General features: G+C 36.4%; 1 protein-coding gene across 3 annotated transcripts in view; it reads right to left on the reverse strand.

The window, feature by feature from the left end:
• TBC1D4 (TBC1 domain family member 4) overlaps positions 1-26,503 on the reverse strand; it is a 208,112-nt gene that overhangs the window by 25,131 nt on the left and 156,478 nt on the right. For 2 of the 3 annotated variants that reach the window (XM_043892437.1, XM_043892439.1), the window contains exons 10-15: positions 24,273-24,499; positions 22,340-22,504; positions 12,062-12,219; positions 9,713-9,922; positions 6,067-6,225; positions 1,466-1,624 (exon numbers count right to left, since the gene is read on the reverse strand). In XM_043892437.1, the coding sequence (XP_043748372.1) occupies positions 1,466-1,624; positions 6,067-6,225; positions 9,713-9,922; positions 12,062-12,219; positions 22,340-22,504; positions 24,273-24,499 (1,078 nt within the window). The remainder of the gene's footprint in view (positions 1-1,465; positions 1,625-6,066; positions 6,226-9,712; positions 9,923-12,061; positions 12,220-22,339; positions 22,505-24,272; positions 24,500-26,503) is intronic. The other variant, XM_043892438.1, reaches the window with a different exon arrangement.

Here is a 26,503-nt window from a genome sequence, read left to right on the forward strand (position 1 = left end):
GTGATTCGCCCACACACACACCCAGGAACTGATAAGATTATTTCTGCAGAGCAAATAAAGGGGAAGACATGAGAAAATAACAAGAACATGCTGAGGAAACACAGATGACTATGAGCAAAGTTAAATAAGCAATTTTTAAAATTATCATTTTACTTTTTCACTTAAAATGCTTGCTACAGAAAACTATAAATATGTTGTCCATCCAAGACATTAATTCTGGCTCCATTTTTTTCTGACCAGGCTTTTTTTTCCCCTGTAACATGATCTCATCATCTCCTTATCTTTCAGGATATCTTGACTAGCTCTAAATTCGACATCTCAATTTCTAGATTCATTATCCATTTCCGGTCACAGAATCACACATCTGCAGGGATTCACAGTGATTGATTGGTTCACTGTCCTCATTTAAGAGAGAGTATTGAAACTCAGAAGCAAAGTAATTTGCCTAAAACAACTGTTCAGTGGTAGCATCAGGACAAAACCCGAAGTTTCCAGTTTCTCAGTAAAATTCTTCTTTTCAATTCTACTGGGCTCCAAAAATATTAACTTAATTGGCCTTTTCCCAACAGAAGTTGTTTGTCATCCAATCAAGCAGAGCTCAGTTTTGCCCTGTAATTTTTATATAACCTGAAATGAAGTGACCTCTCAATGTAAAGTAATTCCTTGTTTTCCCATATGGGCTGAAATAACATATCTGGCCACCTTAAATAAATCAACTTTTAGGGATATATATAAGATAATTCAAATGTCAATGTCAATTTAATTCAGTAAGTTACATATTTTTAAATAATAGAATATAACATTAATTTAGAGAAAAATTAGAGACAACATAATTTTTTAAATTATTACACCATTTTTACTATCCATAAGTTATTTGAAACTCAGCTTTTAAAAGGGTGACTTTATAATGCTGCCACTGGAAAGTCACATAACAGTAGGACAGCTAATTCTTATTTCATCCTCCAAAGATGTATTCATGATTTCCCACAAACTAACCACATACTGTATTGCTTTTTAAAGCCTTATTCAAAAGCTTGTTTTCAGCAATATGTCCAGGAATACGTAGCAGGCTTTGTTAAATTTTCTGGTGCCCCTTTAAACCTGCTCTAGTTTATTTCAAGACCAGTGCTGACTGAAATAATAACTGTCTATCCCAAAGAAAAGTCAGTTGTTCAAAAAACAAGAACTGAGAGCACCTGAGAACATGGCCTTTATAACGATTCAAATACAAGAGGACTCTTTTCAGAGTACAAGTCTGAGGATAAAGACTTCACTCCACATGCAGGCATTTCGGGTATCTTCAACCAGACATAAAGCCGATATGCCCTCAGGAAAGAACAAAGTCAGCAGCTCTGCAGACCAACAGATCATCTTTATCAACACCAAAAACCAAATTAAAAAAAAAAACTCAACAAAAGGACCTACTGTTTACTTTCATAAATTAGAATCAATACGGCAGACATACCTAAATCCACGAGGATAGCATGCTGCTGAGCCGTGAGCTGTTTTAAAAGCTCTTTATAGGATATGTCGGGAGGTTGTTGTTTATTAGGCAATCTGTGTCTCAGACGATACTGCAAAGCTAGGAACTGCCAGATTTCTCCCCGTCGACTTTTGGGAACACCTGCAATCAAAGAGATAAGAAAGCAAGGCCTTGAAGACTGGAATGAAGTTGCTAAATCACAACTGATTAACTATAATGCTTCAAGTAGGCAGCCATACTACTACACACAGACAGCCATACATACACCTGTCCTGCCACGCTACAACCACACAGTATGCAAGCATATTTTGACAAGTTTAATCCTCTAGCTGCTGCCTTACTAAAAAAAAAAAAAAAAAAAAAAAAAAAAAACCTTCAAATAATGAGGAAAATAATGGCAATATTAACAAGAACACCAGCCACTACTGATTGAGAACCTAATACAACATGTATTGAGGACGTGCTTTTGAGCATTACATTTACAGAAACTGCACCTCAACTATTCACAGGTGCTCAGAAAATAACTTAATGAGACAGGTAGTTACTACTATCTATACTTTACAGAGGAGAAGGCACTGGCGACCCACTCCAGTACTCTTGCCTGGAAAGTCCCATGGACGGAGGAGCCTGGTAGTCTGCAGTCCATGGGGTCGCTAAGAGTCGGATGTGACTGAGCGACTTCACTTTCACTTTTCACTTTCATGCATTGGAGAAGGAAACGGCAGCCCACTCCCGTGTTCTTGCCTGGAGAATCCCAGGGATGGGGGAGCCTGGTAGGCTGCCGTCTATGGGGTCGCACAGAGTCGGACACGACTGAGGCGACTTAGCAGCAGCAGCAGCAGCATACTTTACAGATGGCAAAGCTGAGGCAGAAAGAGGCTAAGTCACTTCGCAGGTTCTCACAGCTAGTGCAGTTGAGAATCCAAACTCTAGTTTCAGAGGCCAAATTCTAAACTACTGAAATGTATGACTGCTTATTTTCACCTTTTATTTGGTTTGAAGCTAGTAACAAATGCTAATATTCATACTCTGATTTCTAAATATCTGTCATTAAAAAGTAACTTTGTAAAAGAGAATTAAATAGCATTTTTATGGTCCACAAAAAAATGAAATAAAAATGATAAATACAATACAAAGGGAGTGCTCCAGAATGTCACTCAGTCTTTGAGAAGAAAGTGGCTAGCCTATATAACGCTTCATTCATGTATAATGAAATAGTAACTCCAGTGTGCTTGGAAACCAAAAACAAGCAATTCAAAGTATGTTAAAACTGTTTTTTATGCTAAGGGACATGAAGTAAAGCACTGGGAGGGACATAATTCAATTCTCTGCAGGAAAAGTAATTTTATTACACTGCTTTCAGTCCAAAAAAACTAGATATGGGATAGGTTCCTGAGTGGGGTAGAGGAAGGTTTAATGGCACTAATCTTTTTGGAATGCAATGTTACAGTCTGCAGAAGCTGGAAGTATTCTTGCCCAAAAACTACACCTCAGGCTCCTGAACATGTATGCCTTGAAACTACTATTTTTAGTTCCATTACCTCCCATTCCCTGCCACATTAAGTATACACTAAGTATTCACATCCTCAAGAAGCTTATGGTTATTTTCAGACCTCCAGTTTCTTGTTACTATTGTTACTTTTATGGAATTCCAAGTTCCTCCAGTTGATCGCCTAATATATCTCTATTTGTCTTTTAGGGATGAGCCTGAATGCCAATCTTCTGCAGACACTCTCCCTAACATCTCTAGGAGTAAGACTCCCTTCTCACATACTATGTGACTCAGACTATAACATTAGCATATTGGATTAGAGTTAGTGCTACACTGTATGTCTGCCTAGTTTCCTCACTTAGACGGTGAACTCCCTGAGAATAATCAGCATATGTTCATCTCTGAATGATGAAATCCAAGAATATACCTTGCTACTGATATATTTGTTGAATGAATGAATGATCTTACATAAAAAGTCATTTTTAGAGGGTAACTTTCTTTTTTTTTTTTTTTTTTTAGAGGGTAACTTTCATTAGCCCATTAAACGGATCACTGTTAAGGAGAGGGCTGTTGTGTTAACCATCCAATAACAATTTCAAAAAGGTAATTCACTTCATTTGTTTATTTTTGGCTGTGTTGGGTCATCATTGCCGCATGCAGGCTTTCTCTAGCTGCAGCAAGAAAGCAGTTGTCTTCTCTTTGCTGCAGTGTGTCCACTGCTCATCGTGGCTACTACTCTTGCTGCAGGGCATTGGCTCTATAGCGTGGGCTCGGTAGTTGTGGAGGGTGGGCTTAGTCGCCCCACAGACTGTAAAATCTCCCCAGAGTAGGGGACAAATCCGTGCTCCTGCACAGGCAGGCAGATTCTTAACCACTGGACCACCAGAGAAGTCTGGTCATTCACCTTAGTTAAATATTTATTGAGCATCTAACATATAGCAGAGCATAGAGCATGGCCTTGAAGAAACCTCATCGAGAGATGAAAAAATCCATTTTCAGGAAAATTAGTCTCATTCATTCATTCATTCATTTAGTAAATAACATGTAAGATACTGTCTTAGGTGCTAGGAGTGTGGGGGGTGGTGAGAAAACATTTAACAGATAAACACACAGATACAAAATTATAAACCATGATAAGCACAATTAAAGGGAAAAAATCATGAGAAAGAATAACAAAGCAAAACTAATTTATTTTGGGTTGGGGGGGAGGGCACTGTGAGGAAATGGTATTTAAACTGAGAGCTGAGGGAGAGCAGGATTCTCCAGGCTGGGAGTGTAGGCAGCCTTCACTTTGGCAAGAAGAATGTATGGAGGCCCTGAGAGGAGCAGAGAAAGGGGCACAAAGGAAGAGTAAGAAGATGTGACGGAAAGAAAGGGAGCTGGGAAATGGGGAGAAGGTAGACAGGACAGAAGAGGGAGGGAAGGGAAGCTGGAGCATTTAATCAAGAAAGAGTCGGTGAGATTTCCCTGGTGGTCCAGTGTTAAGAATCCACCTGCCAATGCAGGAGACGTGGGTTGGATCCCGGGTCCGGGAAGACCCCACCTGCTGAGAAGTAACTCAGTCCATGTGCCACAGCTACTGATGCCCAGTACCCTAGAGCCCACGCCCTGCAACAACGGGAAGCCAGAACAATGAGAAACCCACGCACTACAGTTAGAGAATAGTCCCTGCTCACAACTAGAGAAAGCCTGTGCGCAGCAATGAAGACCCAGCGCAACCAAAAATAAATAAATAAAAATTATTTTTTAAAAAGACTAGGGGTTAATATGGAAAGCAAAGACTTAAAACTTTTTAAAAATATAGAATATCTTTATTTAAAAAAAAAAAAAGAAAGAAATGGCCTGTGCCATACTGGGATGCAGATTAGTTAGCACCTTCGGAGCACAGGCTACAAGGTAAGGAAAGGTAGAAAGTGAGATGAGAAATGAAAGAAGGAGAGATCAAGGAGAGCTTTGGGCACAGTGCTAAGAAGTTTCAACTCTGTTTTATAAGAAATGGGAAGATGAGCACCTCTAAAACATCTCTGTAAGTCATACCGAAGAACAGTGTGATCTATATCTCACACACATTTGACTAGCCACTATTTTGTCTCCCAAGCAATGCATTCAGTGGAAATCTTTGGGATTTCCATATCTTCAAGGAAAAAGAACATGTGCCAGGTTTGTAAACACAGCATCTTACAAAATCAATCTTAATTTTAACTTAATCATGCAACAGTTTCACATTATCATAGGCTTTTAAGATTCATGATCAAGTTACACTGGGATCTTTATTTTATACCCAGCAGGTCATAGAGATTCTCATTTTAATATATTGAATCTGAGTCACAGAAACTGCAAGTAAGCAATTCACACGTTAGTTTTCTTTTTTTCTTTTCTTTTTTTTTTCTTTTTCATTTACTTTTATTAGTTGGAGGCTAATTACTTTATAATATTGTAGTGGTTTTTGTCATACATTGACATGAATCAGCCATGGATTTACACGTATTCCCCATCCCTATCCCCCCTCCCACCTCCCTCTCTACCCGATCCCACACATTAGTTTTAAATTTAAGATGTTTAAATGTCATTTTACATGACAAAGCTGCAGTGTAATTTAAGGCTGAATAAAAGCAGTGTTTCAAAAATAAATAAAAGAAAAAACAGATGGTAGGACAACTGATTGCTAGCTAATAATATAGATTTGTATAAACACATACATGTAGGTGAACATATATATATAAACAAGTACTTCTGAGCAAATAATGGGAACGAGTCAAGTTTATAAGTTCGAGATATTTTTATGGATATGATCAAAGATTTGTACCAATGCATATGCTCTTTCCTCAGTAAATGATAAGTCTTGAGTTGAAAACAGCTGACTGAAGAGGCAGGAAACTGTAGAAAACGTGCCTGCTATCTCCTCAGGGATAGGACTGCCATTAGCACCGTTCCTACCAACATAGTCACTAACTACAGGAGGAAACAAACTACTTTCCTTTTTTTACAGGCAAAGACAAAGAGAAAATTATGCTTAAGCTGGACGAATCAAAACAATCTCTGAAACTTTTCAAAAAAAGAAAAAGAAAAAGATTAAGATGATCCAGAATACCTTCTTTAAGAGAAGTATGAATATCTTCCATATCGCATCTGATTTTAGCTCTGCAGTTTAACAACTTCTTATCCCAGATTGTTAAGACCTCCTTGTGACATGCACCAACTTCTTCATAATCCAATTTAACTTTTCTGGACTGCAGTTCATCTCTGCTTGCTAAGAAAGAAAGAGTTTGCATTAAGACTAATACATTTTAAAACACAGAATTTGTAATGTTTTATTGCCTTTGTAAAACCACAGCATATGACTTTTAGGAATCAACCACTAACATTTTCTCAAAATGAAAATTTTTGTAAAAAATGGAAGATACTGGAAAAGTTCTCAAATTTTGAGTCATTTCCTATATTAAAAAAAAGAAAAACAGGAATAAATTCTAAGGAGGTTTTACTCTATATCTTACAGATGACAAGTCTCCTAAACATAAAAAACAAACCATGTTTTCCAGGCTAGAAATTTCAAATATTTGACAAATGTGATAGATAACTACAAAAGTGACAGTTAGTATCATTGTTAATACCATTAAAATGTTAATATTTTATATCCTATATCTATGAGAAAATAATGCTTCATGCTAACCTTGATTTGAGAAATATTTGACCATGATAGCCTGATAAATTTCTATAACTATTTCCAGAGTTACCCACACTGTCTTTAACCACACTGACACTAGGTTACATATTCCTGTGTCAATTTTTAATAATCTTTAAGAGGAAAGTCCATGTTACTGAAGTTAACATTTTCATTTTTCAAAATACAAAATTTTCTCTTGACTTGATTGTCTAAAATCTAAGCCCAGAGGTCATTAAAAGAAATGGTTATAAAAGCAACCAGTATCTACACCTCAGCTTTATCTTGAAGAATTGATTCCAAAAGGGGAGAAGGGTGAAAAAACATGGAAGCATATTTCTTCTCTCTCATTAGGACCACATGGAACAGAAGCTCTAAATGTAATCTGTAATCACTGAAGCTCCAGGGCTCAGCCATCTTACCTCCTGCAACACAAATCTCTGTCAGGCATCCAAAGTCCTCGACAGCACAAAAACAATAGCAGAATGAGTATTACTCTTTACTCAGTGTTCGAAGCCATTTCAAAAGAATTAAACCATCTTATAATAGACTACTATTCTGGCAGTAAAAATTTCTACTTAAAAGTCCACACATAATCAAAAGATAAATCAAACTACCAAAAATTCCTCCTAGATACCACTAGATGGCTTTCTAGCATAGTTTAATTTTGCTTTTCAATATCTGCCGAAGAACTGATGTTTTCGAATTCTGATGCTGAAGAAGACTCTTGAGATTCCCTTGGACTGCAAGGAGATCAAACCAGTCAATCCTAAAGGAAATCAACCCCGAACATTCATCGGAAGAACTGATGCTAAAGTTGAAGTTCCAATACTTTGGCCACCTGATGCGAACAGCCGACTCATTGGAAAAGACCCTGATGCTGGGAAAGACTGAAGGCAGAAGGAGAAGAGGGCAACAGAGGATAGGATGGTTGGATGGCACCACCGACTCAATGGACATGAACTTGGGCAAATTCTGGGAGATAGTGAGGGACAGGGAAGCCTGGGGTACTGCAAAGAGTTGGACATGACTTGGTGACTGAACGGCAACAATTTGTTTTATATTTCTCTAGGATCATCATAGAGAAAGCTAATAATTAACATAATCCTACATATAACTTTACTAATTATATTTTTCATAATGGATGAAGCATAATATTTTCTCAGAATTTTTTTTCTCCAACCTTCTCTGGATCATTATTCATTTAAAATAATAATCACCATCATCTACACCCTGAGGATAAAGTGCTAAGTAAGAACAGTTAATATCTGCCCTGGTTAACCAGGCAAGAACAAAGAACTATGAAAAAATGCTTATCCATTGACTAGCATTTGTAATGTGTTAAGCTATTTATTTTTGTCTTTGTTATTTAAGTACAGAAATAAAAACAGAACTGACAAAGGTTTCTGATCATATATTCTAAATGTCACCTCTTCTCTTATTCTGTCAATTTATACAGCCCCATATAATACACAGAATATGCAGTCATTTATAGTAAAATATTCCATTTCTTTATATTAACATATATATTATATGCTGTACTGGGAAAAAGCCTAAAAACTGTGGTAATAAACTGGAATTTTCGTACTTATTTGCCAGTATAACACTGTTTGACCTTAGTTAATTTTCTTAGTGTCCCCAAGCTAGTCACTAACTCAGCTGCAGAATGAAGAGGGGAGCTAAATAATCTCTAAGACCATTTCCAGTTCAAACAGTCTATGATTCTAAAATTAGCCATTAATATTTAATATAATACTCTATGGCACATACTCCTGTTAATGAAATCCAATTTCATGCTTTAAATGTTTTAAGAAAATGACAACCATCTTTTTTCAACCTCTTCTTCTGTTTATGAGTTAGTTCAAGATATAATCAACTACAAAAAACATAAATTCAATTCCTTTCAAAATCTATGGAAGCTTGAGTGGGCATATCATTTATCACATCAAACTTTTAAAATCTATGTTAATAACAATTAATTGCTTTTTTAATTTGAAAGAAAAGAAGATTTGTTTCCTACAGATATTTAAAAGTCTTACAAACTTTTCATTCTGCTAAGAATATAGTGTTAAGCAAAAATAAATTGTGCCCTAGCAAACTAAAAAGTAAAAAATTTAGTTGAACAATAGATATAGTAAGAAGAATCTTTAGATGGTGAATACAGAAATGTGAATACCTGTCTAGACTAAAAGAAGCTTTATTGAAAGACAACATAATAAAAGCAAGTCAGAGAAAAATCTAGATATTTTCCAATAATCTTAAAAGTCAAAGGCCCACATAAGCTAAACCATTCATTTTATAAATGTGATAAAAAGGCCCTTTATATTAAGTGATTTGCTCAAGATAAGGGCTTTAATACCTTTTTCAGATTTTGGTACTGTCTACACACCTCCCTGTGTGTGATTCTATCAGCACTGGGGTAAATGACATTATTATTTCAGAGTCTGGAAAACACATTCTAAAGCATTTGGTATTCATAAATTTAATAGTCAAGTAGTATGAATAGCACAATAGCTGTTATAAACTGTCCAATTAAAATTTTAATGACTTCAATATGATTTTTAAATAGAAAATTTATAAAATAGTAATAAAACATAGCACTTTTGATTGTTAATAGGTAATTAGTTGAATTGCATACAATATAATTTATTTGAAATAGGAATATTTCTCATATTATGAATAACATTGGCCTGAAGTTTGAAAATCACATTTGAAGAGAACATACTTTTTCATATTTAAGTCTTTTTAAAACTACACACAAAGAAGTTAAACTTTCAGTCATATTAAAGCCACTGACTTCATATTATATACATTCTATTACCTTCTATTATTCTATCACCCAAATATACTCAAAAGACATCTGATGTTTTAAATCTGTCAAACAGAAATACAAATTTCTTAGGCTAACTTTCCCCTGTCATAACAACTTCACGAACTAGAAACAATTTTCATCAGTAGCTATTCTAGTAAAAGTGTGTATACAGTTGGAGAATGACTGTGGGGGAGAGTATTAACAAACTACACCTTTAAATTACAGTATCATATCATGCCCTCTAGCCCCGTTTGAATAGCTAACCTTCAAGTTTCTGGTTTTCTTTTTCCATTCGAAGCAACAGGATCTGCTGGTGTATAGCTTTTCTCCACAAACACCTCAGTTCCTCCGACTTGTTTCTCTCGTCACCCTTTTCTGGGTCCTCCTCATCAGACATGAATATCATCAGCGGTTCCTCCTCCATGGTTGGAGCAAGAGGGGACAGAGGCAGCAGCTCACTCCTGTCCAGGCCATCTGCAGAGAAGAAAACAGTGAGAGGCATTCCGAAGTCGTAACCCAGACCACACAAGTTCTCTCTGGACTTGACGCTTTCACCTCCTGTGTTCCACCTTTAAATCTGTACACAAAGCTGCCCTCCCAGTAAACTGTCAGTTTCTGGAACTAATGATTTGAGTCAATTCACTAGACTGAATTCCCCTTTCAGATTTCCCTCTCTGGTGAAATGAAAGCATGTATGATGTCACTACTTCTTCTTTCTGCACAAAATGACCTATAAGATAGGTGCTCCAAAATGACCTGGCCTTTCCCCAGGGCTCAACACTTCCGCAATTGACAACATCTACGTATATTCTCTGAGTGTGCAAAACAAAACAAAACAAAAAATAACTGAGTGACTCTGGGCACAGCCTGGCTCAGAACTCTGCTCACTCCTGAAACGAGGGACTCAGTCATGTCCAACTCTTTGCAACCTGTAGCCCTCCAGGCTCCTCCGTCCATGAGATTTTCCAGGCAAGAATACTGGAGTGGATTGCTATTCCCTTCTCCAGGGGATCTTCCTGACCCAGGGACTGAACCCATGTCTCCTGCGTTGGCAGGTGGATTCTTTATCACTGAGCCACTCAGGAAGTCCCTGCAACACTATTACCCAATTTCTGGAGTTCATTCTCACCCTCCATTCCAAGCTGTCTTGTGCACTGTTACCAATTTATTTTCCTATTAACAAGCATGATTCTGTGTCTTAAAACATTTCAATGGTTGCATATATCCCAAAGTCCAAACTCCTGGGAATAGCACATTGATCGCTTCAGACTTTGGCCTCAATCTTTCCAACCTCTTGTCTCCATCCTCCATCCTCTGCTCTCATGATGCTGATTTCCTCATGACTTCCTGACCCACAAAGTCCTCTGCAATGACTCTAAAGCTTTTCTGGTCCCTCTTTTCCGAAGATGCTTCTCCCAGCAATGAGTTTAAATAAAATACTTAACTTTTATTGAAAAACATTCTCTGACCACCCCAGCAGAGTTAATTTTTCCTCCTGAAATGTTGTTTTCTTGGGTTGTTTTCTTTATTAACTGACCTCTTCCCTACTCTTATTATTTACTTCCTTAGTATTTTTTTAAAAATCTTACTGTATGAATTTAAAACTTAGTACATTTGAATTTTGCTTTCTTGGTTTTAGAACTGCCCTCTAAATACCACTCAATTTTGAGACATAGGGTTCCAATCATATTTTCTTCCTTCTAGTTTCTGGGAAAACAGTTTTCAGTTTCTAGACACATGAAATTTTTTAGTTATCCTCTAATTCTTCCTCTTCTTTTCCTCCTTTCCTTCCTTTCTTCCTTCTGCACTGTGATCAGAGAATATAGTATGAATAATCAAGATTATCTGGAATTCATTTTAAAATCTTTACAGCCAAGTACATAAATAATTTTTACAACTATTCCATGTGTGCTGAAAATAAATAAATTTTCTCCATAGATGACAAGGTTCTATTCAAATATCAGATCAAGCTTGTTCAATTGTGTTTCTCAAATATTATCTACATTTAATTTCTCTAGATTTAAAGAGAGGAGTATGTTAAAACCTCCCATGAAAGTTATTTACTCATTTCTCTCTCAATTGTCTTTAGTATTATTTTAGTGTTCTCATCATTGTTAAATCTTTCTGTTCCTTGTTACACTTACTTTGCCCCCTTGTATATTTTGCTTTAACTTCTTATAGGTCTAATATGGAAAGAGAGCTGCAGGGGCTCTCTGCTGGCTACTGTCTGCCGAGCGTACCTACATCCACTTCCTTATCATTCTATGTGACTTTGTTTCATGTGTGACTCGTAAAACAATGCTGCTTTTCCAAAAATAAAAAGATCTCCGACTTCTTTTCTATCACCACACTAGTTCCCTCTGCATGATGAAGTAGGCCCCCAGACAGGTTTTGGAAATTCCTTCCTTCCTTCATTCATTGAACAGCATTCACTATGCCCAGATAGTGGATATCGAGATAGTCTAACCCTAATGATACCTAACTATCTCGATATCCACTATCTGGGATGTAAAAAAGAGACGTTACTTCTCTACTGTAATCCCTTAATTCTCTGTACAAAAAGCATCGCCATCCATTCCCAAGTAGTGAGGGCTAAGGGACTGGCGAACGAACCCTGCTGCATCGCGGAGGGAGATTTGCTCATGGGCGAGGCAACCCTGAGGAAGATGCGCTGCCGCCAGGAAACTCGGCGAGGAGTCACAGGGGTTCCTCCGGCGTTTAGGGACTCATTGCTGCAGGTGGACGAGGTCCTTTTTCTCCCCTCTCCATCGCTGTGGAAAGCACAGAAATAGATAACTTGTAAAGGAAACTTCGTGACGTGATCTTTCCTAACAAAACGGTAGCGCAAGCCATTCACAAGTTCTACCAGGAGCAAGCACAAGCCACAGGCAACATGGAGCGATGCATCGCGAGGCACACGGATCACCAGGCCCCGACATCCTGGGACAGGTGCAGTCCAGGCACAGCCCACCTATCAGAAGCTCACCTGTTTCTACTCTTTCCATAGGAGCCAACCACTCCAAGTTCTATCCTAAGCAAAAGAAGCGCTTACACAGAGGAGCAAAGGCTGCTTAACTAATGACCTCAACACTTAATAAAAGAATTTTAATTAGTAGTATATTCTAAACATTGTAAATACTTTATTAAAAGATCATAAAGAGCTTTTCTTATAGCTTTTATAGAATGGGCTGATAAGATAACTTCTAGTTGCCTGTAACTGTTACAATCCATCTAGAAAGTGTTAACCACCAATAGTTGGATCATGATAGAAAGTAACCTGAACAAAGACAGGGCAGTCAACCTTGGGATTACTGTTAAGTGATATATTAAAGAAAAAAGTGTGGTCAAATCAACTGGATAGGTTGCATTTTAAAATACTAAACAGATTTCTTTAGAGCAGGACTTCTTAGAGACCTTCTTAGGAGAAGGAAATGGCAACCCACTCCGGTACTCTTGCCTAGAAAATTCCATGGATGGAGGAGCCTGGTGGGCTACAGTCCACCGGGTCGCAAAGAGTCAGACACGACTGAGCAACTTCACTTCACTTCTTAGAGACCATAATATGCAGGCATGCCCTGTGACTCTCCAAAGGCAAACAGTATACAGAAATTCCCTAACTTGCTTAAATTATTTGACCCTAGAATCACCTTCCTTAACTTTCTTGGGGGGGCAAAGTGAGGCAGGCAGTTGGGGATGTCACATCTTTCTAGCTTAATGCTTTGTAATATGAACATTACAGTAATGCTGGTCTGCTCTAAGAAGTTCATTTTCTAGAAAAGAGTACTCTAAATTTTGCTGGGGCTATCTGAAGGAAAAGGTCATTTTTTTTTAAAGGTCATTATGACTCAAACTTAACTTTTGAGACCAATTATGGTAGCAGCTGAAACACCATGCAATAACTGTTGCCACTCATGGTGGTGGGAATATTTTGCTTTTTTACATTTATAGTCTCTGAGCTTCCTGAGAATGATGAACAATATTTGCATGTGGTGATCCCTACAAGTGAAGGTGTGAGATTTCTGACGAAACCAAGCAGTGTTAGTAGTTAGGGCAGAAATAAAACTCAGCTAGAAAAGCCATCACCTCACTCACATACTCAGAGGAACAAACTCCCTAAGTCTGAGACAATCAGAATTCAGAAGAGCCAGTCAGCCTTGTCTGTCATATTTGTATTTACTTTGCATATCCATACTCACAGTTATCAGGTCATTCAGTTGTTCCTAATCTTGATTTATCTTTCTAGATTAGGTAAATTAAGGTTAGGAAAAAGACATACTTTTGAGCTAGCTCACAGACAGCAAGTGAGCCACTGTACCATGATACTTCAGGAGGTAGCTGCTGCACATCCCAGTAGAGTCAAGCCCATTTTGTTACGTATCCTGGATAATGTCATAACCTTAATATGTGTCCACAGTTCACCACTCTCTGTAATACTGACTGAATATGTCCACCTTTACTTCCCCTTTGGAAAGCCTTAATTCAATATTTTCCTTTTGGGAACTATAATTCATTCTATATATAATAGCTATATCCTAAGAAACACTCTTAATGTACCCTGTATCTTCATTTGTATAACCCTATTTGTATAACGGTTTGGCAGTTATATGCTAAATGCCCAACTCAAGGATGTATTTCTAGCTTCTAGAATAGCAACTGGTAATTAATGGTAAGCACTCAGTAAAAGGGGTTTCCCTGGTGGCTCAGTGGTAAAGACCCGACTGCCAATGCAAGAGACACGGGTTCAATCTCTGGGGCAGGAAGACTCCCTGGAGAAGGAAAGGGCAATCCACTCCTGTATTCTTGCCTGGTAAATATCATGGACGGAGGAGCCTGGCGTGCTACGGTCCATGAGGTCACAAAGAATTGGACACGACTTAGCAACTGAACAACAGACTCAACAAATATCTGTGGAATACATTGATATTGCTGTTGTTGTTCAGTAGCTCAGCAGTCTCCAACTCTTTGCGACCCCAAGGACTGGACTTCACTATCTCCCGGAGTTTAATCAAACTCATGTTCATTGAATCGTGATGCCATCCAACCATCTCATCTTCTGTGGTCCCCTTCTCCTCCTGCCCTCAATCTTTCCCAGCATCAGGGTCTTTTCCAGTGAGTCAGCTCTTCACATCAGGTGGCCAAATTATTGGAAATTGATACTGTAAAACCATAAAAACATGAACTCAGAAGGTTAAGTAAAATGGACAAAAAATATTGGCTTGGCTTGTCAAGAATAAATTCCTTGACAGCTCAGGAATAAATAAAAGATCTACCTTCTTAAAACCTTTTGTTGATAGTCATGATTTTCAAGTTTTTCTGGCAAAAAGTTCTAATAGCTTCATTTCCCAAAAGCACAGACTAAGGTGTCAGTGGTAGGTACTAACAATGACAATACATAATAAACAACGTAAGGCATCTATTTCCAGATAGTAACACATTGACATAAGAGTATCCAATTTATAAGTTAATCCTAGGAAGCTAAGTGACTTATGTAAAAGCAACAATGCCTCACAGGGTAAGTTTTCAATAAATAGTAGTTTCTTTTAACTCTCAGTATATCTAACAACAAAATTACAATAAACCAAAGCAAAGGGATTCTGAAACTTTTGTATTTTAATGCTGGAATTAAAAAGATCTTTTCAAATTCAGTGTTAATAACATAGCAAGTGTCTGGGTAGTACTAAAAGTACAATTGAGAAGAACCCATGTCATTTTCATTATTTCCTGTAAAATATACAATTTTGGGGGAATAGGTTATAAAACTGGTGCATAATGTCCCCTTATATCAGCTCGCTGTTATAAATTTAAAAATTTCATAACATCTAAAACTTAAAATTCTGTAATGCAAACAAACTGCCAAAAAGACACATTTTCCTCATTTGTCTGGAATTTAATAAGCCAAAAATTAACCATCAAAATATAAGATAATGTTATATGAAAAGGAAGAACTTACATAACAGACCATTGACCCTTTATCATGTGCTAGAAAACGACATCCTGATAAAGCAGTTTGGTGGCCGAGATAAGGCAAAAATTGCCATGCTTCATCTACTAAGAAAAACGTGTATCCAGAAGTCCAGGTCCAGAAAAATGTTTCAACAGGCAGTGTGTATGTGCAACTTACGGCAGTTTACTTTTTGATTCAGATTTAATCAGCAACCTAACCTTCCTAAGGCAGTAATTTTAAGAATCAAAACCGTGTGCATCAAAGTTCTTAATCTCCCTATGGTTGATTCTTGTTGATGTATGACAGAAAACCACAAAATTCTGTAAAGCAATTATCCTTCAATTAAAAAATGTAAAACAATTATGAAACTCATAGAAGAAAATATATGAGTAAATCATCAAGATTTTGAGTTAGATTAAAGCTCCTTAAATATGTCACCAAAACTACAGGTGAAAAAGAAAATTTTTTTTTTTTTTAATTCTTTATCTCACTTTGGAAACTTCACTGGGCTGAGGGGGTAAGTTTTTGTTTGAAGTTTTTAATTTTTGTTTGTTTTTTGCTACAATATTAGTTTTCACTTCAGTTTCTCCTTTAAGTAATCCTAGGCAATGTCTACCTTTGGAGTAAAATTAAAAACAAAACAAAATGTGGTATTTTTTTTATAGTAATAATAAAGCTAACACAAATAGACATACCATGTGCCAGGCACTGTTCAAGACATTTCATAAGTATAAACTCATTTCAACCTCACAGCAACTTTATCGGGTAGATGGTATTACAATTCCTATTTTTAGTGAGAAAACTGAGGCAGAAAGAAGCTAAGTCATTTGCCCACAGTCTCAGGGATATAGTGGGGGAGTCAGGATTCAAACCCAGGCAATCCAGAATCCAGACACTTAGGCTCTGTAGTTTACTATGTCAAGGTAAATACCCTTTGCATTAGTTCAGACAAAGCCCTATTGGTTCATAAAAATAAAGCTGCCAGGACTCTCAGGTTCCCCTGTATTTCTAGGGTAAAAAATCAGTCTGTAATTAGCATTAAGTCTTTTAGGTCAGTACTTCTCTTTCCTTTTTTTTAAATGGAATAATGTCATTTTACATTATTATAGAGTATTATATTATATTATGTGTTCATTTATGTAAATGTCTCACTTCATTTTCTTTTGAAACCATTGGATTTCAAAATGTAAACACTTTTTTATTTTTAAATAGGAGGATCAAATAGAAACACATTAATATGTATACCAACTTATATTGGAGAAGGAAATGGCAACCTACTCCAGTATTCTTGCCTGGGAAATCCCATAGACAGAGGATCCTGGCAGGTCCATGGGGTCACAAAAGAGTCAGACACAACTAATCCACTAAACAATAACAACAAAAAGAAAACCATTTAACAGAAATCTGAAAAGGCTTTCTCTTTGTAAATGCCTCAAGAAAGGCTGCATGGAATAACAGTGTTGCAATTTGAGAGTTTTTCCCACAAGGCCCATAGTACGATTTAATTCATAATTACTTTAGGTGGACTAACAGCTTATGTAAGCCCTGGTTTCAACTGGGTACCCATCTATCATCCTATGGAATATCTTCACTAATTAAATAAAGCTGAGAATGAGCTAATCGAGTGGAAATCAATTAAGCTGAATCAAATGAGCTAGATTCATCAATGTGTAAAACAAAAAAAGAACAAGAACAAAGAATTTTATTTCCTAAACTATATACTGAATGAAAAAAAGTTTTTTTAATTAAGTTCTTTGCATTAGAATTTAAAACATCTCTGGAGAGCTCATTTGCTTACTCACATTCTTATAACTTAATGTTATATAAATTATATCAAGCAAGATATTAAACATTTCTGGGGTTCAGTCTAATCATATATAAAATAATAGGCCAGATGACCACTAAGGTAAAACACAGACCTAGCTCCATGCCTATAGTAGAACCTTCTAGAAGAACACAAAATCTTAACATTTCTGTTGGGCTTTTGGAAGTAGATGAAATATTACTGAAATGATCTTACATGCATCCATTAAAAAATGTAGGTCAATTAAAAGTCTCAGTCACTTTTTATCTTATCAATGTGGCCCCAAATAATTTTTCCTCTTTGAACATCTCATGCTAGTCCAATTTTTTATACTGGATTTTAACTCCCATTAGAAAGAAATCTAAATGTCAGTGACCCCAACAAGAAGATAGGAATGTATGTTTTCCACTGGGCTTGTGATATGAGCAAAGCATAGAAACTAGGAAAGAATAATCATTTTCAATTAAGCCATTCAGCAGTGATTCTGGACATTTACCACAAAAAGCATGTGTGTCAGGAGGAAGAAATGTCATCACAGATGTGGTCAGACTTCCATAAAAAGGAAGTAGGTGTTTTCCTGTGTCCAGCCCAGTGGGAGGTCTGGAAGGCCACAGCAGTGTCTCAAAGTAACCCATGTGCCAGCAATTAAGATGAACAGAAATAGACTATTTTTCAGTGAAAACCAGATTTGATTTTATGAGTAAGTTTCTTTTAGGATTCTTATTTCTTCATCTACTTGGGATTTGAAATAAACTCCTTAAATGTACATATGTACCTCCAAACTAGCAAATTAATTTACTTCCATTAGTTCCAAATTTGAATTAATCTCTGCTGAAGGCCACAGCACAGCCCTAAGGAAATGTCAATGTGGAACAGAGTAGAAACAGGACTTGTTTACAATCAATCTTTTATATGATCATTCATAATCTTTGATTACACCAGGAGTCATTTTTCCCCTACTATATCCCCCTCACATCACCGAAAGGATGGCATGCATGGAGAAGACAGCCAAAACTGATTTTTAAATGAATGGTAATAATCAGCTGGAAGAATTAATAAATTTTTAAATGAAAATATTTAGACCTCTAATCACCTTGATTCTGAAGCAGTGTCTTGTCTAGTACCACAGGAAAACAAGGAACGGCATTAGCACAGAAAAAGAGTGATGTCCAAAACCAGGATTTAGAATAAAAAGGCATTCCCATAAGACATCAATATAGTACAAACAATTTCAATATTGTACCATGAGTAATTACACTATTTTTATCAGATAATATGAGAAAACTATAGAACCAAACTATACCACAAAGTACTTGTCAGCAAAAACCTATTTTGTCACTGAAAACTTTTAGAAGTAGATGTAATGACTATCATTTGATCAGTGAATTTCAATATAAATATTTTTTAAATATAGGCTCAAAAGCTGAGAAGCAACAATAAGGAGGAAACAGATGCTTGTTTATAAAAGGATATATTATATTTGCTAAATGGATGTTATGTAAATATACCATCTGATTATGCATAATTATATTTCAGCTACTCCACAATGAAATAACATCAAATTTTTAAGAATTAACTTGAAGGTAAAACAAAACATATATGTACTCCCTTTCCTTTAGCATTTCACTGCTGTACAAATGATCCTACTACTAAGTAAATCATGATATTAAAAATATCTTGGCTTCTTTTTCTCAGCTTGCTTAACAACAATAATCTACATGTTTTTAATAATTCAAAATAGTGGTCCTGGAGAAGGATGCCTAATCTGACTTTCAAATTTCAAATGATCATGTTCTTTAAATAGCATTTGCTAACCTATGTGCTAACCTACTCTAAATACTTAACTATGAATATTTATAGATCCACACTATGCCTCTAATAAGAGATGAGCTACCCAAATGAAAAGAAAATTATATTACATAGTTTTATAGACCTCTTCCTTTCTATTCTGAATAGTTGCAGATATCATGGTAATTGTGTGCATATGATGTTTTCTCTGAAACCAGTGATAATGAGAGATGTAGGAGTTCAGAAATTCCTGGCTTAAAGCCACACTCTTGAGTATCTTCATTCTTAGCAAACACACACTGAAGGATTCAGAGTAAAAGGACATGTTATCTGCAATCTACTCACAAATGGCTTAGAATAACAAAATATATTTGCATATACGTATGCATGTATACATGGAAACAGAATGATAGAGCAAATGTGGCAAATGTTAAAAATGGATGAATCTGGATAAAGGGTTAGCAGTTCTCCATAATAGTTTTGCAATTTTCCTATAAATCAGAAGCTATTTTATAACACTAATTAAAAAAAAAAAAACTCTCTCCAAGGCTGTAGTAAATTTATGTCAAAGTGACTAATTTAAATAAACCTATTAAGAGTGAATTCTGTCCAACAATTTTGCTCCTGTGTAGATAGTTACTAACAATGCACAAGTATGTACCAATGGAGACATGGATAATACCCAGGGAGCGTGCGTGCACGCTCCGGCATGCAGTGGTGTCCGACACTCTGTGATCCCATGGATGGTAGCCCTCCGGGATCCTGTGTCCGTGAAATTCTCCAGGCACAAATACTGGAGTGGGTTGCCATTTCCTCCTCCAGGATATCTTTTCAACCCAGGGGTAGAACCCATGTCTCCTGCATCTCCTGCATTTGCAGGTGGATTCTTTACTACTGAGTCACCTGGGAAACCCCTATCCAGGGAGAGTACTCCATAAAAACCAAAAAACTAGAAATAACCTACATGTCCACTGGAAAAGGAATGAATTGTGATGTAGTAAATGAAATACTAGTCAGCAATACAAGCGAGTAAACTAAAGTACACATAAAAGAATACATCTCATAAACCAATATTCCGTGAAAAAAGCCAGATATAAAAGAATTTATGCTGTATCATTCCATTTATAGAAAGTTCAAAACCAGGCAAAACTAAACTATGGTATCTGAGGTCAGGATGAGGGGTAGAGATTGGGTGGGAAAATGGGAGGAGCTGCCTGGGTGCCGGCAGCATTCCATGTGTTGACTGAGTGGAGTGATGTGGGGTGTTCTGTGATAATCCATGGAGCCAGATGCTTACAACTGGCATAATCGTTAATGAAATTTTAAGTGTCTTTTTGGCCTACTGATTCTAAGCTGTCAAATTACAAAACACTGTACCAAAAGGAAACAAAAATATACCAGAAAGTGCTCTCTGATTTTTTATAATTTCTCAGAACCAAGAAAACACTACAAATTTCAGAAGATAGGATGTTTTTAATGATCCTATGAACTTAAAAGTTCTCCACATGTCTAAATATAGCATTTAAAATAAGAACACCACAAAGAGGGACCTTTTTTTCAATGCAAAATTAAATATTTGCCCTCTGACTTCAATATGCTCCTATTATAATGAGGTGTAGAGGGTTAAGGGAAGCTTGGCACAAGAATAATACATACACTTTAGCAGAAATTAACAACTATAATAATCTTTTATAGTCACTGTTTTTGTCCTCTATAACCTATTCACAGCTAATCCTTGACCTTCTTGGTGACTGTCCCTAATTGTCACCTTCAGACATGGTTCTGTTTCTGGAAGAAAACAGGGCTTCTTCAGATGTTCTCTTTAACATAATAGCAGGAAACTGAAAATGGGTATCACTGAAAGTGCTGTATTCTTATCAATAGGTAGAACTATAGGGCTGAGGTAGACTGAAATTTTTAATGTTAACGTGTAAAATGTTTTATGGGTTCTCAATTATCTAAACTATCGTTCTCTAAATTCATTGCATATTCCATATACATAATGTAATTTTTATGGCTTTCTTCTTCTTACATAAGGCTGATCCTGTAAAAACCTTTTAAAATCAATTCTTTGTCAACTTTCTTCAATAGAAATTCAATATTTCAGCATAATTTTGTACTAACTCAAAGGACAGTTCAGATTCAAAATTTTATTAATCCAATATTAGTTGTCTGCCTTAGGATGAAAAGAGCTTGACATACACGGACAAAAGACATTCAGAGAAAATTCAAGGGTTATTATAGTTTAACAAGTCAATGCACATTGCCTAATTATACTAACTTTTTGAATTCCATATGCCTAAAAGAAAGGAGGCCAGAAGAACACCTAAGAAGATTTTAGTGGCATGCAGGCTGGTTGACAGCACGTATTCCTCTCCTTGACTGCAAGAATTATCAATTATCAAAAAATAGAAACAATCCAAATATCCATTAGCAAGAGAATGGATAAATTGTGATGTAGTAAATGGAATATTATATAGCAATAAAAAAGAATGGCTCAAACTACACATAAAAATGAATCTCAGAAAATTCTAAGACAACAACAACCCCTTGAGAATTTCCAGCTTAATCCACTGCTTTCCAAAGGCTAGAATATCCCACTGAGAATCTGCAAGATGGTAAGAATTCAGAATTTCAAAAATTATCTAATGGTAATTCTCAAAAAATCACCACACTTAATTTTGTGTAGTTATAAGAGCAAGGAACAAGATTTAATAGGTTATGCATTTTCAATACTGGGGACAAAAACAAAATAAAACTGAACGTCTACACAATTTAAGAGATCTCTCATGCTGCCAGAAAGAGTTGTTATCAATATGATCCTGTAGCCATTATGTGACTTACACTGAGATTCAGAAAAGCAAGTCTATGTCATTGAAAAACCAGTGAAACACCTAGGAAATAGTCTATATACTTAATAATAAAAATATATAATATCCATTACTTTAGTACAGCTGTTTTAATAAGTGGCTTTATATGTCCAGAGAAGCTAAAAATAAAAATAAAAAAAGAGAGGGACATGATGGGGGAGGTTTGCTTAGTATGTGTTTGCATAGGTCTTGCCCCAAACAAAATAAAGCTCAGACTCTGGAGCCCAAGGCAAAGAAACACACAAAGAGTACAGAAATACAGTCCCCAAAGTAAGATAAACATGTTATTAAAAAGCTTTGAAACACTGTTTGTAAAGATTTTCTTCAAATTAACTGGAACTGAAACCAATATATTAGGAACTGGTTAGAACAAGCACAACACACACATGCATTCATGTCACTCAAATTAATTAGCCACTTTTTAGTAACATATCAGTATATCACTGCAGAAAGGTTGCTTTGCAAACAGAGGACACTGATCTCACCTGATTTCATTCTCATACTGTGGGGATAGTCTACCTGAATTCTGGTAAAAGCTTTTCAGGAAAGAGGGGGCAGTGAAGGAAGGGGCAGAGAAGGAAGTGTGAAGACTTGGAAGACTGGAGGAAGAATTACACTCCTTGTGCATGCGCCGAGCTGGTGGAAGGATGCTGAGTACAGAAAATATAGCAAATTCGTCTTAAGTTATAGTCTGGAACAATCTTCATTCACTATGAAATAGCATATACACAGGTTCTTGCTATTAATGTAATCAAGGTTGAATTTATATGGAAAAAAATTGTATGCATGCAGTTCTCTATTAGATGATGATGACCTGGTTCATTGTTTCACAAACTGAATTCCTCATCTATGCAGCGTTTCTCAGCATAAGTGTTTGTTTCTAAAATGCTCTTAACAATTTTAGGACAAAAAGTGTTTATTTTGACTTGCAAAAGATACTTCAAGGGGAAAAAGTAGGAAAGCACAAATAATTACAGGAAACAAGCTCCAGAAGGAAAAACTGATTATCAGTAGTTCAAAGACTTAATCATTTTAAAGATATAAACGCTTCTAAAAATTTAAGAACAACATGTTTGGTTGTTGGGAGTCATCATAATACCTTTGGCTTAATGAATGTTAATGTCCATGTTCTTTCTTGCAGCCTGTGGAATTGTGTAGCCATGGTTTTATCTGAATCCTTAAGTCACCTACAAAGATTTTTTTCCATAGCAAATTTCTTTTCATAGCAAATTTTTACCATGATATAAATAGCATCTTCTCATATTGACAGAAATCCTTTGAGTATATACATTACAAAACATGGAAAACATAAGAAAATATAGACATCATTTATCCTTTAATATTTTAAATTCTTGAAAATAACTTTTCCTGGAAAAAGATATTTAATGCCTTGGATAAATATAAATGATCATAAAAAATGTTTGCTATATACATGAATACTTAGTTCTTTTTCATAAAAGAAAAATCTGAGGATGATTAGTTCTACTATTTTTATATATCCTAAATATCTTGTTTATAATATGAAATTATTAAACAAAACAATGAGGATTCAATTATATTTTTAAAAGAAATACTGGTAAATTTAATAGCAACTAATTTAAAAATTAATCTTCTTTTTTACTTAGAGTTCTGATTTTATTTTTTTCCCTCTGACTGGAATCCCCATCAAACTATTTCCTAAACCAAACTCATAGGTAAAGAAGAGAAATAAAATTAGTTCTAGGATATAAAGTCTGATTTGTACTACACAGTAAGAAGTATAATCATTCCACAATTTTTGCAAACTTTATCATCTCTTATCAAATGCTAAATTATTTTGTTAAAGTATTTCCTAAATATCATGAGATAATTTCTAATGGATGCTTCCTGTCAATTATGGTATATGCATTCTTCTTTATAAACATCACTTTATTCTAGATAAAATTTTTAACAATTTTCACATTTGGTGATAATTTTTTATGAAATTAAATAACAGCAAAATTTTACCCCACGTATAAAGGTAATATGAGTGATTCTTTTTAACCCTTGTGTTTTTCATTGTAAGCTTACAGGAAGCTCTGTTATGTTATTTTCAAATTTGCTGCTTCATGAACGCCTTCATCAAGGAGACACGGAGGAACATGTATTGTCAGCAGGTTTTTCAGATAAAACAATGGCATGATACCTTGTTTTTTCCATTTTTTTCTAGGAAAAAAAACATACTTGCATCCAAAATGTTTGAACCCTGCTCTTTGGGGGTGCCTTAAAGCTTGCCTGCTTCCCTTAGTGACGAAGGTTTTGATCATTTATTTTTCTGGTCTTCCTGAAAACTAAATACTGGCTACAGCAGGAAGTCACAAAAACTCTTGACTCCACAGTGGTCAGAACACAGGGACAGGAGAATTCGGTTCCAGTTTCTGGAGAGAGGTTTGGACTCACCTGCACTGTTCGCTGGAGCTCTGCCTCAGAAGAGGGGAGCGAACCCCATGGGCCTTCCCATCCTGCAAATTCAGCTTCCTCTTCGTGCTTGAAGGTGGGTGGCTGAATGTGTGGGCCCGTCTTCGAAACTGCGGGGAGTCGGAATCCTCCTCAGGGAACGTCTGCCAAGCTGAGGACAGGGGGGAGGCTGGCGGGGTCCCTGGCGGAGAGTCTCCTGGAGAGTAGTCCTGAAAAGCAAGAAGTCAGGCCTTTCTTTCCTTCATGGATCATGGCAGACCTGTTCAGACACAGCTCAGAAGGGACGAGGTGTCTCTTCTGCCTCCTGAGTCATGACAAACTGTTGTGTGTGTGTGTGTGTCTTTTTTTTAACTCAATCCATGCTGAAGCCTAATCACTATCACCACAGCCCATTTCTACTGATAAGCAGCTGTAAGACAGCATCCGTAAAGATAGGCCAGAAAGTGAAAGGGGTGATAAGAAAAGGTATTCTTCCCTCTCACCCCTTATGGTAAAATGCTACAAAGCTACTGTACTCTTCTCACTGTTACCAGAAAGATGAAAAGAGATCCTGACCAAAAGAGGGTGGAGTCTGTATTCACATATCTACTGATTTCCGTGACATCTCAGTTGCATGCTTCCTGTACTGTCAAACAATATAACAACGCTTAAGTGTCCAAGTCTCATGGCAAAGACGTCAGGAAAATAAAATAAAGCCTGTTAAGTATCCTCCCTCACAGTGGATGTTTCTATCTAACTATGTGGTCCCTGAGGTAAAAAAAATTTTAAAGACATGAAAAACAGGAAATGAATGAAAAGTGAGCTATGCCGGAATGCCTCTCATGCTGCATGGGTCGACAACATAAATCTTTCAATTTAGACAAGTATGCTGTTTATACTCTCCAGAACAGGCTCCGCTGTAGAAATCTGTAGCTTGATAAACATGGGTTAGGGCTCATGGACTCATAACTGTCCTCAACTCTACCGATGAAAAGTTTAATGAAAATATTTTAGTATTTTTCCATTAAAAACAAACAGGTTGCATCTGCCTCAGGTTACATGTTACAGGAAACAGGAAACCAAACCTAGTGAGAATTGTCTATGAGATAAAGAAGGGCCTAATGTTGCAGTTAAAAGGGTTAAACATAGGGGAGGGAGAAGTAATATGAGGAAAGAACAAAAGAAAAAGATCGCTATATAAGTACAGTAATTATATGGTTCCTTTTTCTATGGCTTTGGATCAATAGTTGCTCAAATACTGTCCCCCAAAGTATATATATACTATCTCCGAACAGTCAAAACCCTGAGAGAACAGTCAAGAATGTGCTCTGTCCCACCAAGAGAAAGCTTCAGTTGAATAGATAGAAATGTCGACTAAAAAAAAGATGTACAACTTGAGAGTTGTGAATTAAGTTTTATTTGGGGCAAAATAAAGACTGCAGCCCAGGAGGCAGCATCTGAGATGTATGACCTTAAATTCATGGTTTACACCAGGCTATGGTCATTTAAGTTTAAAGGCTCCTCTATGTTGGGAACGGTTAGATCATGCTAAAAATGATCAATCTGGTAATTATGAGACAAGGCTGGGTGCTTTATGAACTATGCCTGTTATTACCCTTAGAGAGAGTGATTGGTATAGAACTCAGTGGATTTGTGGCACGAATTTATGGCCTTGACATCTACAGGGATGGATACGAAGGTGAAACCTGGGATTCCCATGAATTTTAGGTCATACATGTTAACAAATTAGAGGTAACCCCAACCAATCTATCATTGGTATGATCCCAGTGGGTCAAAGATCTGTATTCTACTAGTATGACCATTTAGCAGCTTTTGTGTGTGTGTACATGTGTCTTCAATGGGGTTAGAGGATGTAATTGACCATATCTAAGCCTTAGCAACTTTCATAAGCTTTAAATGACAGTAATCAGGCTATTAGCCTATTGAATTCTGAGATCTTTATGATGAGAAAGGCAGTGTTACACAATTGCAAGGCCATTGACACCTTACAGCATCTCAGGGAGATATCTGTGCTACAATCCAAACAATGCTATATTTTCATACCTGATCAACCCTTTAATGTAACACATTTGATGACTCGCATGAAAAATCAGATTTCTGCTTTAAGAGACCCATTCCCTAGTCTTGAGGATCTTAAAAAAAAAACTGGCTTGGTGTGGGAGGCTCATGGCTAAAATATTTACTTTTAATTCCACTAATGTTATTAATTATAC

Source organism: Cervus elaphus, chromosome 30 (assembly GCF_910594005.1).
Source record: "Cervus elaphus chromosome 30, mCerEla1.1, whole genome shotgun sequence".
NCBI classification, from domain to species: Eukaryota; Metazoa; Chordata; class Mammalia; order Artiodactyla; family Cervidae; genus Cervus; species Cervus elaphus.